Raw genomic sequence first — 16,686 nt, forward strand, 5'->3', positions numbered from 1 at the left:
TTTTAAAAGCATTACGATTTTTTCCTATGCGCTTTTGTAGATATCACTCATATTTTAGTAGTTTTAAAGGACAAAAAAGTGACTTTGTCGTGTACCCGGTGCATTCTGCTAAAACTATTTTGCTTGTTACGAGTATTTTCATTGGCTTAAAAATTTACTTTTATTAGCACAAAAAGGAAAAAATGGCGTCGCCGTTTGTAACGTCGCTTCTGATTGGCTGCGATGACGGCGTAATGATTTCATAGACAAAAGATTCCTGAAATGGGGGGAGATATGCGATGCAAACACTCAAGCGATCATAAATATATCACTGAGACGCTTGTATTTCCGGAAGCGGTGGATTTGATTTTGTAAACACATGATGTTCCAGTTATGAGCTTTATCAAGAATACCACACTGAAGTGATTAATCAACAACAGTATATGTACGTCTTTGTCTAGTTAATATAAGTAGTATAGCTTGTCTGAAATCTTTCGACTTATTATTTAGGTTGAGCTCGATACAGCACAGGCGTCTGCATCTGGTTTTGGAAAAATAAAATATCTCTTTTATTACTACTAGGCCTACATGTATATGAACGTTCATATAGTAGTAGGGGTAGGTTATTATATTTTAATCAAACCAGAAGCAGACGCCTGTGGTGACAGTATATGGGAAAACCCATGTAGTTTTTTCTAAAAATTTTTTGCATTTTTTCATGCACTGTTGTACTAGATTTCAAAGAGCGCATCCTTGAACAAACTTAATATTTCTCATAAAGATGAAGACATATTCTCAGTAATTTTACTAAATATAGAGTTTGTTCAAGGATGCGCTCTATATGGTGTCTTAGCTAACTAAACATGAAAACAATATAGTTTGATTAATAAAGGCCCAGACTCGATAAAAAAATGTTTGAATTCATGTAAAGTTCAAACATTTTTGAGTTTATTGAAGTGACGTATCTGTCAAAAATATTCCCTTCAGCAATTGTTTTTCTTGTTTTAAAATCTACAGATGTATGGTGTTTTTAGGGTTGTAGCACGACGTCGTTCCCAGAGTTTTTAAATACAGATAATAAGCAACAGAAAAGAAAATGACTTATGAACTTTGTCACAGTTAGTATTCAGCACCTTAATTTTTGTTCAGGGCAGTTTTTGTGAGTTTTAGTTGTAAACTAAAAATTCTGTATCACATGTTTTAAAAATGTTCCATTTTGGCAGAGATTTAAATAGTTAAATCTCTGATTTTAGGTAGCGTTTCAATTTGGGTATAGCATCATGTTAAACATTGTATATTGCATAAACAGCGATCATTCAGAATTTTGAGTCTGTGATTATGGTGCAGTTTTAGCAGGTTTTAAATGCTTCCATAAATAGCATCCTTGGATACAGGTCCGGAAGTTAATGCACCTGATATCACCCTGATGCGGTTACCCAGATTGGTTCATCCAGGTAAAAAAACCAGTGAAGTTGAACATAGAAAAAGATCAAGATAATTTCCAATCCAAATTGATTTATTTTGAAACTATAATACAAACATCAACAATTAATGGTCATTAATTAACATAAGTGTCTTAGACACTTGTTTCTATGTTCCTTTATATCGATTGTATATATTATATTGTTGTATGAAGAAATTAAATAAAGAAAGTTTAAACTAACAATTAATGCCTTTGAACACTTTTCTCTGCATTTATTTTTTGAGTGATCGACGTCACAATCAGTGTATTCAATACACAGGTAAAATTTTATCTTTCTTGTTATCACTTACCTTTCTTATATGATTATTACGACAATATACAAAAATTATCCATGCATATCTAGCCTTTTTAAGCTTTGAACTGTTAAATAAACACACAAATGGCATAAGGGAAGTAACTCTTGGAGTTATAACTTGTAAATGCTATTTAAGCGTACCTTTGTTTCATTTCGCATTCGCACATAGCATGTAGAAGGAAATTTATTAATTTACATACTAGAAAATCAAAATTTACTGAGATCAGAGAAGAAAACTGCTCTGAACTATGAAATTACCAAATAACTGACAACTAAATCGATTAAAGTTGTATTCTGGACATAGTTTGTACCATTTCCCCACTTTTTAAAGCAGACTTATGAGGGAAAATAGGAAAACTTTATGACTCGGGCGATATTTACCATAACACTTTATTAAAATTCATGTATTTTCATAAATTTATGTCTGTAAAAAAAAATCCTCCTAGCTTCAATTTTGTCATATGTGGAAATATCACCATTGAAATATTTATATGCATGATGATCAGAATTACAACAACAACTGAAAGAAAATTTATGAAGTGAATTAAAACCAGAGCATTATTGTCAAAAAGTGTGCCAATTTGGATAGCGTGCCAATTTGGGTAACATGACATTACCGTTGAATGTTGCCCACAAACAAATTAAAAAAAAACCCAGATGTTTTTTGTAGTAGTATGACAGAGAATCTGTTAGATTATTTTAACAAATTTAAAAGATCTCTGGGGCCTGTGCTGTGGATGAGATAAAGGGACAATTCAGTCAAGATACACAGTAATTCTGTTACATATAACTACAAAAATAAATATGGCTTAAATGTATTGTTCTTCATTCCTTATGAAACGTGAAACAAAAAATATTGACAAATTCTACGACGATCGACATTGTGACATATTTTAATTGCTACCCTTGAAATTCCAAATCGTATAGCAATACGATTAAGCAAGCACAATAAATTTGTATGTACACTAATGCTATACCCATATACCTGAGTTGTTGTCACACATTAAACAAATGCAATACAAAACGTCCAAGGAGTTGAGGAACTTGTTTTTTTAGATAGAGCATGCACCTAATAAAGTAATTACAAATTTTTTCTCTTCAATTGCAGTGATTTAATGCTACTGAGCCGACATTTAGAACTAAGTGATTCAATGCCAGTGAGCAGACATTTAGTACTAAGTGCTTCAATGCCAGTGAGCCCAATGTGATTCAGTGATTCTGGTGAGCTGTCTGTGACTCAATGCCAGTGAGTCGACATTTAGTACTAGCCACAGTCATTGGATCTTCTGATACACAAGTTCTCTACCCGTGTTGTGTCGGCTGCTACTCAAAGCTTCTGAGGGATCAAAATCAAGACTGGTAAGCAAAAATGCAAATACCCTTAAATATCGAAAACAAGTCTCAATTAAAAATACTGGCCAGTCTTGAAGTATGTTTTTTTTCAGTCTAAAGTTCTGAAATACAAACTGAATTTAATCAAAATAAAGTTATACAACATATTATTACTGAGTTATCTCCCCTTGATTTTTTTGGTAATACGTGAAACTCACATCACTTAATTTACATCTATAAAAAATTGTCATCATTTGGATTTCGTTTCACAGATTAACATCTGTTGTAACTGTAATTTTGTAGGTTTATAACTGTTGTAACTGTAATTTTGTAGGTTAATAACTGTTGTAACTGTAATTTTGTAGGTTAATAACTGTTGTAACTGTAATTTTGTAGGTTAATAACCTGTTGTAACTGTAATTTTGTAGGTTAATAACTGTTGTAACTGTAATTTTGTAGGTTAATAACCTGTTGTAACTGTAATTTTGTAGGTTAATAACTGTTGTAACTGTAATTTTGTAGGTTAATAACCTGTTGTAACTGTAATTTTGTAGGTTAATAACTGTTGTAACTGTAATTTTGTAGGTTAATAACCTGTTGTAACTGTAATTTTGTAGGTTAATAACTGTTGTAACTGTAATTTTGTAGGTTAATAACCTGTTGTAACTGTAATTTTGTAGGTTAATAACTGTTGTAACTGTAATTTTGTAGGTTAATAACTGTTGTAACTGTAATTTTGTAGGTAAATAACTGTTGTAACTGTAATTTTGTAGGTTAATAACTGTTGTAACTGTAATTTTGTAGGTTTATAACTGTTGTAACTGTAATTTTGTGTAGGTTTATAACTGTTGTGCCTGTAATTTTGTGTAGGTTTATAACTGTTGTACCTGTAATTTTGTGTAGGTTTATAACTGTTGTACCTGTAATTTTGTGTAGGTTTATAACTGTTGTACCTGTAATTTTGTGTAGGTTTATAACTGTTGTGCCTGTAATTTTGTGTAGGTTTATAACTGTTGTAACTGTAATTTTGTGTAGGTTTATAACTGTTGTACCTGTAATTTTGTGTGTAGGTTTATAACTGTTGTACCTGTAATTTTGTGTAGGTTTATAACTGTTGTGCCTGTAATTTTGTGTAGGTTTATAACTGTTGTACCTGTAATTTTGTGTAGGTTTATAACTGTTGTACCTGTAATTTTGTGTAGGTTTATAACTGTTGTACCTGTAATTTTGTGTAGGTTTATAACTGTTGTACCTGTAATTTTGTGTAGGTTTATAACTGTTGTACCTGTAATTTTGTGTAGGTTTATAACTGTTGTACCTGTAATTTTGTGTAGGTTTATAACTGTTGTACCTGTAATTTTGTGTAGGTTTATAAACTGTTGTACCTGTAATTTTGTGTTTAGGTTTACAACTGTTGTACCTGTAATTTTGTGTAGGTTTATAACTGTTGTAACTGTAATTTTGTGTAGGTTTACAACTGTTGTACCTGTAATTTTGTGTAGGTTTATAACTGTTGTACCTGTAATTTTGTGTAGGTTTATAACTGTTGTACCTGTAATTTTGTGTAGGTTTTATAACTGTTGTACCTGTAATTTTGTGTAGGTTTATAACTGTTGTACCTGTAATTTTGTGTAGGTTTATAACTGTTGTACCTGTAATTTTTGTGTAGGTTTATAACTGTTGTACCTGTAATTTTTGTGTAGGTTTATAACTGTTGTACCTGTAATTTTGTGTAGGTTTATAACTGTTGTACCTGTAATTTTGTGTAGGTTTATAACTGTTGTACCTGTAATTTTGTGTAGGTTTATAACTGTTGTACCTGTAATTTTGTGTAGGTTTATAACTGTTGTACCTGTAATTTTGTGTAGGTTTATAACTGTTGTACCTGTAATTTTGTGTAGGTTTATAACTGTTGTACCTGTAATTTTGTGTAGGTTTATAACTGTTGTACCTGTAATTTTGTGTAGGTTTATAACTGTTGTAACTGTAATTTTGTGTAGGTTTATAACTGTTGTACCTGTAATTTTGTGTAGGTTTACAACTGTTGTACCTGTAATTTTGTGTATGTTTATAACTGTTGTACCTGTAATTTTGTGTAGGTTTATAACTGTTGCACCTGTAATTTTTGTACATTGGCAGTTGGTTGTGCTGTAAGTGTGGACAGTCCTACCAGAGTGACCAGTTGGAATGGCGATACCGGCTAGCGTTAACCATCAGCGACGGACACTCCATAGCGGACATCTGTCTGTTTGGAAGCATGTTAGACCAGTTCTTTGGCAGCACAGCTACACAATTCAAAAGGTATGAAAATATTGATTGTAATTATACTCAACTTTTTAGCCCACCATCTCATTCAAATAACCTTTTGTCCTTGGTTCAAGGACCTTTTTTCTGCCCTACCATCCGGTAACAGTTCTTTTAGCCCACCATTTCATTACTAAAGGGATCATTTTCAAACATGATAAGTAGATTCCCCTAAGACCCAAGTTGTACATACTGCATTTTGGGACTAATTGGTCGACAAGATGGACAAAAGGCAACCATCTTGGATTGTGATATTTAATTCTTAAAACCGTTATTTCTCAGAAATAACTGAGGCAATATTTCTCAAATTTCAGATGTAGGGTTTCGTAGGGCCCTAATTGTACACATTGATTCTTCTGAAATTCCAGAAATGATAAAAACAAGTACTCTTCATAGATCGAAAGTCTAAGGTTCTTTACAAAAAGTGTGAGTTATATGACCCTGGGGTGTCACGTTTTCCCCTGCAAGGAGGTCAAATTTACTATAGTTTATATAGGGAAAACATATTTTTAAGCATTATTTAGGCATTTGTTTTAGGAATTGAGGTAAATGTCTTCAGAATTATCAGTATGAGATGGTGGTTGAACTTTGTTGACAAAATTATCCTGACTGACACCCAGGGATCTGAGTGGTGGGACCAAAAGGGGCCAAATAGGTTTTACATTATGTAACCATTTATAATTCAAAAACTTCGAATTCTCAAATTTAACAAAAAAATACCTTCACATATAGAAAACTCACAAGGTCCTTTCAAACAAAATTGATTTAAATAAATCTGTGGTCCCTGGATGTCTCACCTCTGGGGGGGATGGTAAACTTTATTTAATCCAGAAGCCATTATATTGGATAGTAATTGGGTATTAGATGTTCAAGATGGTCCTGACTGACATAATTTATTACCAAGGTAAATCAGTACTCATATATAAGATCAGGTGACCATCAAGGGTGCTGTTTATAATTGAAAAGTGTTTTATTCTTTTTTTATTCAAAGGTTGCATTATGACCGTTAAGACTTTGGGTCGCTAGTTTTTTGTGTGTAGTATCAATCAAGGAGAGAAATCCACAGTATGAATCCACTGATATATTTATTGTAATACTGAAGATGTCTTTTGAAATAATAGAACTGACGAAAGATTTATTATAACAGAAGCCTAAATTCTCTCTCGCACTTGAACATTCGATTTAATGATGATACATACTGAGGTAGGTTTTGAAGTTTAACGGTTTGTGAGAAAAAAAAATGATATATAGTGTTAGTTTACACTTAAACAATTACATCATAACAAAATACCAGTCTCGCAAATATTTTATTGAAGAAATCTTATCTTGGAATATCTTTTTGTGACCGACTGTTGATTTTGTTGTGCCAGGCTCCTAGTTAGACTGGAGTCGGACCATGGTAGTTGTGACCGACTGTTGATTTTGTTTTTAGTTAGACTGGAGTCGGACATGGTAGTTGTGACTGTCTGTTGATTTTGTTTTGCCAGGTTCCTAGTTAGACTGGAGTCGGACCATGGTAGTTGTGACTGTCTGTTGATTTTGTTTTGCCAGGTTCCTAGTTAGACTGGAGTCGGACCATGGTAGTTGTGACTGTCTGTTGATTTTGTTTTGCCAGGTTCCTAGTTAGACTGGAGTCGGACCATGGTAGTTGTGACCGACTGTTGATTTTGTTTTGCCAGGTTCCTAGTTAGACTGGAGTCGGACCATGGTAGTTGTGACTGTCTGTTGATTTTGTTTTGCCAGGTTCCTAGTTAGACTGGAGTCGGACCATGGTAGTTGTGACTGTCTGTTGATTTTGTTTTGCCAGGTTCCTAGTTAGACTGGAGTCGGACCATGGTAGTTGTGACCGACTGTTGATTTTGTTTTGCCAGGTTCCTAGTTAGACTGGAGTCGGACCATGGTAGTTGTGACTGTCTGTTGATTTTGTTTTGCCAGGTTCCTAGTTAGACTGGAGTCGGACCATGGTAGTTGTGACTGTCTGTTGATTTTGTTTTGCCAGGTTCCTAGTTAGACTGGAGACTGGAGTCGGACCATGGTAGTTGTGACTGTCTGTTGATTTTGTTTTGCCAGGTTCCTAGTTAGACTGGAGTCGGACCATGGTAGTTGTGACTGTCTGTTGATTTTGTTTTGCCAGGTTCCTAGTTAGACTGGAGTCGGACCATGGTAGTTGTGACCGACTGTTGATTTTGTTTTGCCAGGTTCCTAGTTAGACTGGAGTCGGACCATGGTAGTTGTGACTGTCTGTTGATTTTGTTTTGCCAGGTTACTAGTTAGACTGGAGTCGGACCATGGTAGTTGTGACTGTCTGTTGATTTTGTTTTGCCAGGTTCCTAGTAAGACTGGAGTCGAACCATGGTAGACTGGTAGTTGTGACCGACTGTTGATTTTGTTTTGCCAGGTTCCTAGTAAGACTGGAGTCGGACCATGGTAGTTGTGACTGTTAATTTGTTTTGCCAGATTCCTAGTTAGACTGGAGTTGGACCATGGTAGTTGTGACTGTCTGTTGATTTTGTTTTGCCAGGTTCCTAGTTAGACTGGAGTCGGACCATGTTAGTTGTGACCGACTGTTGATTTTGTTTTGCCAGGTTCCTAGTTAGACTGGAGTCGGACCATGTTAGTTGTGACCGTCTGTTGATTTTGTTTTGCCAGGTTCCTAGTAAGACTGGAGTCGGACCATGGTAGTTGTGACTGTCTGTTGAGCCAGGCTATAGAGCAGTCCTTCATGGGACACTCCTTCTATTTTGGATTCAAGGGAACAGTAACCAGGCAGGATCCACCAATCAGGGGGACAGGTACCAGGCAGGATCCACCAATCAGGCTGGGGCAGTTAGAATCAGAACATCATGTGTCACATGGACTTGGGTCTCATATGGTTGCCTTCCAGATCCTATCATCAACATCAGCAATTCAAAGCACTGTTATGGATTTGATCAGGTTTGATCTGGCTAACAAAAGTAGTGATACCGGAGAACTGTTGACCAATGAGAAACAACATCTGGCTAGGATTGACTTGATGTTGACCAATGAGAAACAACATCTGGCTAGGAATAACTTGATGTTGACCAATGAGAAACAACATCTGGCTAGGAATGACTTGAGATTTGGTAACAGATCTGGCCAAGACAATGTGACTCACTCTCTCAGTTCTCTTAGTGTTTGTATCTCCTCATTTAGTCAGGAGACTGCTCAACTCAGCTGTGATTTGACAAACACAAATCTATCAAAGAGTTGCAGTACATCTAAGTGTAATGTTAATTCAGTGAAAGATAGTCCTGGGGAGTTTGTTCCTGTGAGTCGGACAGAGCAATTCTCTTCAGTCGGACATGTTAGCACAGGAATTCAAGATAGTCAAGATGCTGAAAAATCATCTTCTAACCCTACACCTTCAGGAATAAAAAGAAAATTAACTTCTAATAGATGTATGGAATCTCGGTCAAATAGACTTGACAGTTCAGGCTATAGCTCTTTGTTGAAGCGTTCAGCCAATCAAGAAGACATTAGCTTAGTTTCCGAGATGGATAGATCAATAAATCAATTTTCTTGGAACAAAGAGAATATTGGAGAGGATGAATTTCATATGCAAGATGACATGGGAGAGAAAATTGACCAATTTTCTGAATCTTTAAATGATAGCTCCATCTTACTTGTTGGTGATATTTGTGAGAGAAAAGCTAAAATGGTTTGGGACAAAAAGCCATCGGAAAATCTGCATCCACCGTCTCAAGAAAATTATATCCTTTCATCAAAATCATCATTTGAAAATGTTAGCTATCCAGGAAAAGCGCACAGAAGTTGCTTTAATGGAACAAATAATATCTGTACAGGTGGAAAAATAAAAGACAAAAAGTTTGTCAACAGCGAAAGACTTACACAGAGCAAATACAAGCAAGGCATGCACACTACTAGGGAGAATCCAGGACATGGAGGCAATACACAAATTACATTGGATAATAATACAGATACACCGATACATAATCCCACAACATTCCCTGAATCTGAGGATATGTGGGCATATTTAACAGATGAGGAAGATTATGAGGATTTACTGGGGAAGTTTGGTACGTCACAATCAAAGGGAGATGATACTGTCACAGAAAATAGGAGCTGTTCATCTGATTCAGATGAAACATTTGATGAATGTTTTGATCCAGAATTTTTTAATTCAGGGAATCATGGAGTTGATGTAGAAAACAGATCAGACGAAACAGCTGCAGGGAGTGAAACAAAAGTACCTGGAAATATTGATAGAAATAACCGGGACATTGAAGGTGTTGGAAAACTTAATTGTAACAAATATGAAGAAATTGAAGCACACACTTTTAATGATTTTAACTCACAACATTCTGATAAAGAAATCAACACAACATATCATGAAGAAAACATCAAAGGAATAAGTGATCTTCATGAAGTCATTAATGAATGTACACAGACACGAAGTGAATATCCACGCAGAGCTTCAAGTACACGTAATGAAAACGCTACATCGAGCTCAGGCACAAGCATTAATGCGCGTACTGCAGAAAGACTTGATGCTGGTTCTACAGAAAGACTTGATGCTGGTTCTACAGAAAGACTTGATGCTACATTAAATTCTGATGTCTCTAGGAGTAACAAACATGTTCCAATACATACATCACACAGCATTTCCCCTGATGGACATTTAACCCACAAGGATAATTCTGTTAACAATACAAATCCTGTAGGTAATCTACTCAAAGGACTGGAGCCGGATGACTCAGAGGATCTCGGTGCATTCCTCTACAGTACATTTGGAGATGACGCAGTTGGGTTGAGCATTGTTCAGATAGATGGTAATGAAAAGAATAAAGAAAAATCAGATGATCATTTGACTGATAAAGAAGAACTCTGTGATGATTGTATGATCGAAAAAGAAATCACTCATGACTGTATAGAGGATGACGAAAAATTAACTGCAGAAATGGATGAAACGGATAACAACGAGAAACAGATGAGATGCTCTGCTGATGTCAGTGATTGTCAAGATTGGAATGATCATAGTGAAAAAGAACATTTGTGTACAGCAGAGGACGATAAAGAGGTTTTTGGCTGTGTTCTGTCATCTAATGATGAAACATTGGAATATTTTAGAAGTATGTTCGAGGATTCTTTTGAAGGAGATGAGTCCTGTGAGGTATTTGTACGGCATCATGATTTTCCTACAAAGTCGTCACCAACAAGTCCAAATCCTTCAAATGTAAAAATCACCAATTTTCCTAAGGTGGAATCAAAAGAATTTCAGAATTGTACAGATCTTGATCATCAAGATGCTTGCATTTTTCCTGTCCAAGCTAAGCACATACACGATACCCAAAGTCAGAATGGTCCAACTCCATTTCAGCATCAACGAGAGGATTCCAGCTTATCATATCCCCAGAACAATGCTCCCAACCAGGAAATCAAAATGAGTCAAAATGAGTCCCAAGGATTCAATTCCTCCATCGATCTGTTTGGCTGCTCAGAAAACGTTGTTCAATGTGATGACACCTTCTCACAGTCTTCAATCTGTGACAATATTCAAGTTGCCCCCTCAGAAAAAGTCAAAACTGTTCAATTTTCTAGGAGGCTCAGTTATGTGAAAACTATTCAGTTAATTGATATTGAGATGAAAATTCGTCAAAATCCTGGCCTCAGTCTGCCAGTGAAGCCAAAGTCTTGTCTCAAATTACAAACAACTTCACCTTTTTCATCACCATGTTTCAAACCGGGTCCCCAGCAACCAAAGTTGTCAAAAGTGTTTAGTTTAAAGAAGGAAGAAAAGCTGGAATCACAGGATTTATTTTCTTGTTCAACAATATTGGAAAGTTCTTGTGATGTCTTGAACCAATTGTCGGATGTGGCTGAGGATGCAGACGATGTGTTAACGTGTGATGAAGTTTTTATCCCTGGGACTCAGGATTTGTTCACCCCAAGCCCAGTACAAATGTCAGACAGCATGAGCTCTGATTTTATTCTTGGAAGTGCTTCCTGTAAAAGACTACACAGTAACAAGTTCAAACTGCCTACATGGACCAAGAAACCATTGCATTGTCAGACATTAGTATCCACCCCACTTGATGGGCACAATGACAATTTTGTCTCAGATCGAAATGAGCCAGCAAGTCTATCTCAGAGCGATGGCAATTCTATTGCTCAAAATTCGGCATCTTTGTTCTTAGATAGTTTTGATGAACTGCATGTTACAAACACTACAAAGCATATCTCTAAAAACCTAAGTTCACCACAAGATTTTTCTCAGAATATTAGCCCTGTGTGTGTTAGGTTGAGTACTCAATCAAAGGGAGGTAACCACATGCATTCAGGGGAAGTAACTGTAGACATTGGTTCACCAGAATTGTTTGGAACATCAGATATTTCTCTTAGTGGATTAAGATCAGATCAAAAAGCTGAAACTAAGAGAAGTGCTACTACAAATTATACTTTTCCTGTCAAAAGACTTTTCTTAGATTGATCAATGTGTGTCTATTTTTAGATAATCTGACGGAAGGGTCATGATGACTGATAGTCATCGTGCTTTGTCCGTCTTCATTCTTCTTTCAAAGGCATAGTGGTCAAATAGGCTTAAGCCTTTAAACAACTTCTTGTCAATAACTAAGAGACCTAGAGAACTGATAATTTGGGTCAGTAGCATGCTGGAATGAAGGGATACCAAGTTTGTTCAAATATTTCTTTAATGAGCATGACCTTCATTAAAGATCACATGAGTCAAATGGGCTAAACTCCTTACCCATCTTTCACAGACAAATGGTTTAAATAGGTGAAAATCAACTTCAAACAACTTCTCAAAAATTTTAAGCCTAAAGTAGTGTGATATTATACGTGTAAGCTTGCTGAATGAAACCTTGTTAACTTGAATCTTTCATGTAATAAATAACTTGACAGTTATCTCCCTTCGCCTATAAAAACACTAACAGAGTTTAAAAAGGGCTCATTTTGGTGTCATTATTATGGAAGAAATATACCAATTAGCAAGGTAAGGGTGGTTTGCAGTATTTTAAATGATTGTCAGACAACTGTTAAATAAGCCTCTTTTGGCCTTTTGTTATGTAAGGTTTATGATACTATGTAGTCAACATCTGTGGAAGTGATAATCAAGATTTGCTTTACTGGGGTAGACTGATAATGTGTAAAACACACATTGGGGTTTTGTGCAATAAATTGTTTATTTGGTTGGTGACCTCTTATCCTTGATGAATTACCATATCATCCCTGTTAATTAAAATAATTTAATTAAAGCAGTTTTTCTTTGTTTTCTTAGATATGAGATATTATACATGACTAAATATAAAATATAACTGTAAACAAGGAAATTTTCACGAGGTGAATTTTACGCTAATTATGTGAAGGTTACTTGATCGCAAAAATTCTCACCGCTCATAATATTTTGTACAACTGTGTTGTAAAATGTCTAAAAGTGTATCCATCGAAAAAATAACAACACCCCGAAACTTTAATGCATGTAAATCGCGAAATTAAACACTCACGAAAATATCCATGTTTACAGTATGTACAAGCGGGCATTGGACAGTAGATGAATGTCCTATCAACAGCTGTCTGACATGCATTGTGCTGGCTTGAGTGTCTTTGGATGTTACACATGTAACAAGCACCTGACCTGTGTGGTGCTGGCTTGAGTGTCTTTGTATGTTACACATGTAACAAGCACCTGACCTGTGTGGTGCTGGCTTGAGTGTCTTTGTATGTTACACATGTAACAAGCACCTGACCTGTGTGGTGCTGGCTTGAGTGTCTTTGTATGTTATACACATGTAACAAGCACCTGACCTGTGTGGTGCTGGCTTGAGTGTCTTTGTATGTTACACATGTAACAAGCACCTGACCTGTGTGGTGCTGGCTTGAGTGTCTTTGAATGTTACACATGTAACAAGCACCTGACCTGCATGGTGCTGGCCTGAGTGTCTTTGTATGTTACACATGTAACAAGCACCTGACCTGTCTTTGTATGTTACACATGTGCTGTGTGCTGAGCTTGAGTGTCTTTGTATGTTACACATGTAACAAGCACCTGACCTGTGTGGTGCTGGCTTGAGTGTCTTTGTATGTTACACATGTAACAAGCACCTGACCTGTGTGGTGCTGGCTTGAGTGTCTTTGTATGTTACACATGTAACAAGCACCTGACCTGTGTGGTGCTGGCTTGAGTGTCTTTGTATGTTACACATGTAACAAGCACCTGACCTGCATGGTGCTGACCTGAGTGTCTTTGAATGTTACACATGTAACAAGCACCTGACCTGCATGGTGCTGGCTTGAGTGTCTTTGTATGCTACACATGTAACAAGCACCTGACCTGTGTGGTGCTGGCTTGAGTGTCTTTGTATGTTACACATGTAACAAGCACCTGACCTGCATGGTGCTGACCTGAGTGTCTTTGAATGTTACACATGTAACAAGCACCTGACCTGCATGGTGCTGGCCTGAGTCTTTGTATGTTACACATGTAACAAGCACCTAACCTGTGTGGTGCTGGCTTGAGTGTCTTTGTATGTTACACATGTAACAAGCACCTGACCTGTGTGGTGCTGGCTTGAGTGTCTTTGTATGTTACACATGTAACAAGCACCTGACCTGCATGGTGCTGGCTTGAGTGTCTTTGTATGTTACACATGTAACAAGCACCTGACCTGCATGGTGCTGGCTTGAGTGTCTTTGTATGTTACACATGTAACAAGCACCTGACCTGTGTGGTGCTGGCTTGAGTGTCTTTGTATGTTACACATGTAACAAGCACCTGACCTGCATGGTGCTGACCTGAGTGTCTTTGAATGTTACACATGTAACAAGCACCTGACCTGTGTGGTGCTGGCTTGAGTGTCTTTGTATGTTACACATGTAACAAGCACCTGACCTGTGTGGTGCTGGCTTGAGTGTCTTTGTATGTTACACATGTAACAAGCACCTGACCTGCATGGTGCTGGCCTGAGTGTCTTTGAATGTTACACATGTAACAAGCACCTGACCTGTGTGGTGCTGACCTGAGTGTCTTTGTATGTTACACATGTAACAAGCACCTGACCTGTGTGGTGCTGGCTTGAGTGTCTTTGTATGTTACACATGTAACAAGCACCTGACCTGTGTGGTGCTGGCTTGAGTGTCTTTGTATGTTACACATGTAACAAGCACCTGACCTGTGTGGTGCTGGCTTGAGTGTCTTTGTATGTTACACATGTAACAAGCACCTGACCTGTGTGGTGCTGGCTTGAGTGTCTTTGTATGTTACACATGTAACAAGCACCTGACCTGTGTGGTGCTGGCTTGAGTGTCTTTGTATGTTACACATGTAACAAGCACCTGACCTGTGTGGTGCTGGCTTGAGTGTCTTTGAATGTTACACATGTAACAAGCACCTGACCTGTGTGGTGCTGGCTTGAGTGTCTTTGTATGTTACACATGTAACAAGCACCTGACCTGTGTGGTGCTGGCTTGAGTGTCTTTGAATGTTACACATGTAACAAGCACCTGACCTGCATGGTGCTGGCTTGAGTGTCTTTGTATGTTACACATGTAACAAGCACCTGACCTGTGTGGTGCTGGCTTGAGTGTCTTTGTATGTTACACATGTAACAAGCACCTGACCTGTGTGGTGCTGGCTTGAGTGTCTTTGTATGTTACACATGTAACAAGCACCTGACCTGTGTGGTGCTGGCTTGAGTGTCTTTGTATGTTACACATGTAACAAGCACCTGACCTGTGTGGTGCTGGCTTGAGTGTCTTTGGGTACTTAAACAAAGTACAAGCACCTGACCTGTGTGGTGCTGGCTTGAGTGTCTTTGGGTAACAATGTAACAAGCACCTGACCTGTGTGTGCTGGCTTGAGTGTCTTGTGTTACACAGTAACAAGCACCTGACCTGCATGGTGCTGGCTTGAGTGTCTTTGGGTGCTTAACAAGTAACAAGCACCTGACCTGTGTGGTGCTGGCTTGAGTGTCTTTGGGTGCTACACAAGTACCAAGCACCTGACCTGCATGGTGCTGGCTTGAGTGTCTTTGGGTGCCAAACAAGTAACAAGCACCTGACCTGTGTGGTGCTGGCTTGAGTGTCTTTGGGTGCTACACAAGTACCAAGCACCTGACCTGCATGGTGCTGGCTTGAGTGTCTTGGGGTGTTGGTGCTGGCGAGTGTCTTTGATGTAACAAGCACCTGACCTGCATGGTGCTGGCTTGAGTGTCTTTGGATGTTTCACATGTAACAAGCACCTGACCTGCATGGTGCTGGCTTGAGTGTCTTTGGGTGTTACACATGTAACAAGCACCTGACCTGTATGGTGCTGGCTTTGAGGTTCTAGATGATACACATGTAACAAGCACCTGGCCTGCATGGTGCTGGCTTGAGTATCTCAAGATGCTACTTATGTAACAAGAAAACAAATTACTGATGTATGTTATCATGCATTTTATTATTAAAACAATAATAACAATAAAAATATCATTTCAATGTAGATTTTCTCATAAAACTTGAAGATTGATAAAAATATTCTAAAATGATATTGACTGATTAGTTTAGACCAAATATCTAAATGGACAGACTAAAAGAATCTGATATGAATTAGTTCGTAATAGTGATATCTCTATTGGAGTTTTCACTTGTAAGCATGAGGCTCACAGTGTGCTGACCAGCCGGAATCTACCATGAAGGTAAAGGTATGCCTATCAACTTAACAAACATAATGTATTCGACCCAATAAGCGCCCATGTCCCTATAAGCGCCCTCCCCCTTTTTGAAGCCTTGATTTCAATTGCCCAGGCATAAATAAAGACGAAAACTACACAAAACTGTATAGATTTGCAATAACTTCGTCTTATGACCACCTTTTGATTTTTAGCCCACCATCATCAGATGGTGGGCTATTCAAATCGCCCTGCGTCCGTGGTCCGTCATCCGTCGTCCGTCCATAAACAATGCTTGTTATCACTATTTCTTAAAAACTGGTGCAGGGATTTTTTTCAAACTTCACATGGAGGGTCCCCTTGGTCCATATTTGTGCCATACAGATTTTGAGGCTGATCGGAAAAACAAGATGGCCGCCAGGCAGCCATCTTTGATTTTGGCAGTTGAAGTTTGTTATCGATATTTCTTGAGAACTACTGAAGGGATTTTGTTCATAATTGTGCCATACAGATTTTGAGGCTGATCGGAAAAACAAGATGGCCGCCAGGCAGCCATCTTTGATTTTGGCAGTTGAAGTTTGTTATCGATATTTCTTGAGAACTACTGAAGGGATTTTGTTCAAACTTCACATGGAGGTTACCCTTGG

At 37.6% G+C, this 16,686-nt stretch overlaps 1 protein-coding gene across 1 annotated transcript; it reads left to right on the forward strand.

Moving 5' to 3' along the window:
* The first annotated feature begins 318 nt into the window (after nt 1–318).
* Nucleotides 319–12,922, forward strand: LOC138330408 (uncharacterized). Its single transcript, XM_069278007.1, has 4 exons — nt 319–424; nt 2,866–3,116; nt 5,229–5,390; nt 8,043–12,922. The coding sequence occupies exons 2-4, from the start codon at nt 2,998–3,000 to the stop codon at nt 11,860–11,862; spliced, it is 4,101 nt and encodes a 1,366-aa protein (XP_069134108.1). The 5' UTR covers nt 319–424; nt 2,866–2,997; the 3' UTR covers nt 11,863–12,922.
* Nucleotides 12,923–16,686: the final 3,764 nt, after the last annotated feature.

The sequence above is a fragment of the Argopecten irradians genome, chromosome 8 (assembly GCF_041381155.1).
Source record: "Argopecten irradians isolate NY chromosome 8, Ai_NY, whole genome shotgun sequence".
NCBI lineage: Eukaryota > Metazoa > Mollusca > Bivalvia > Pectinida > Pectinidae > Argopecten > Argopecten irradians.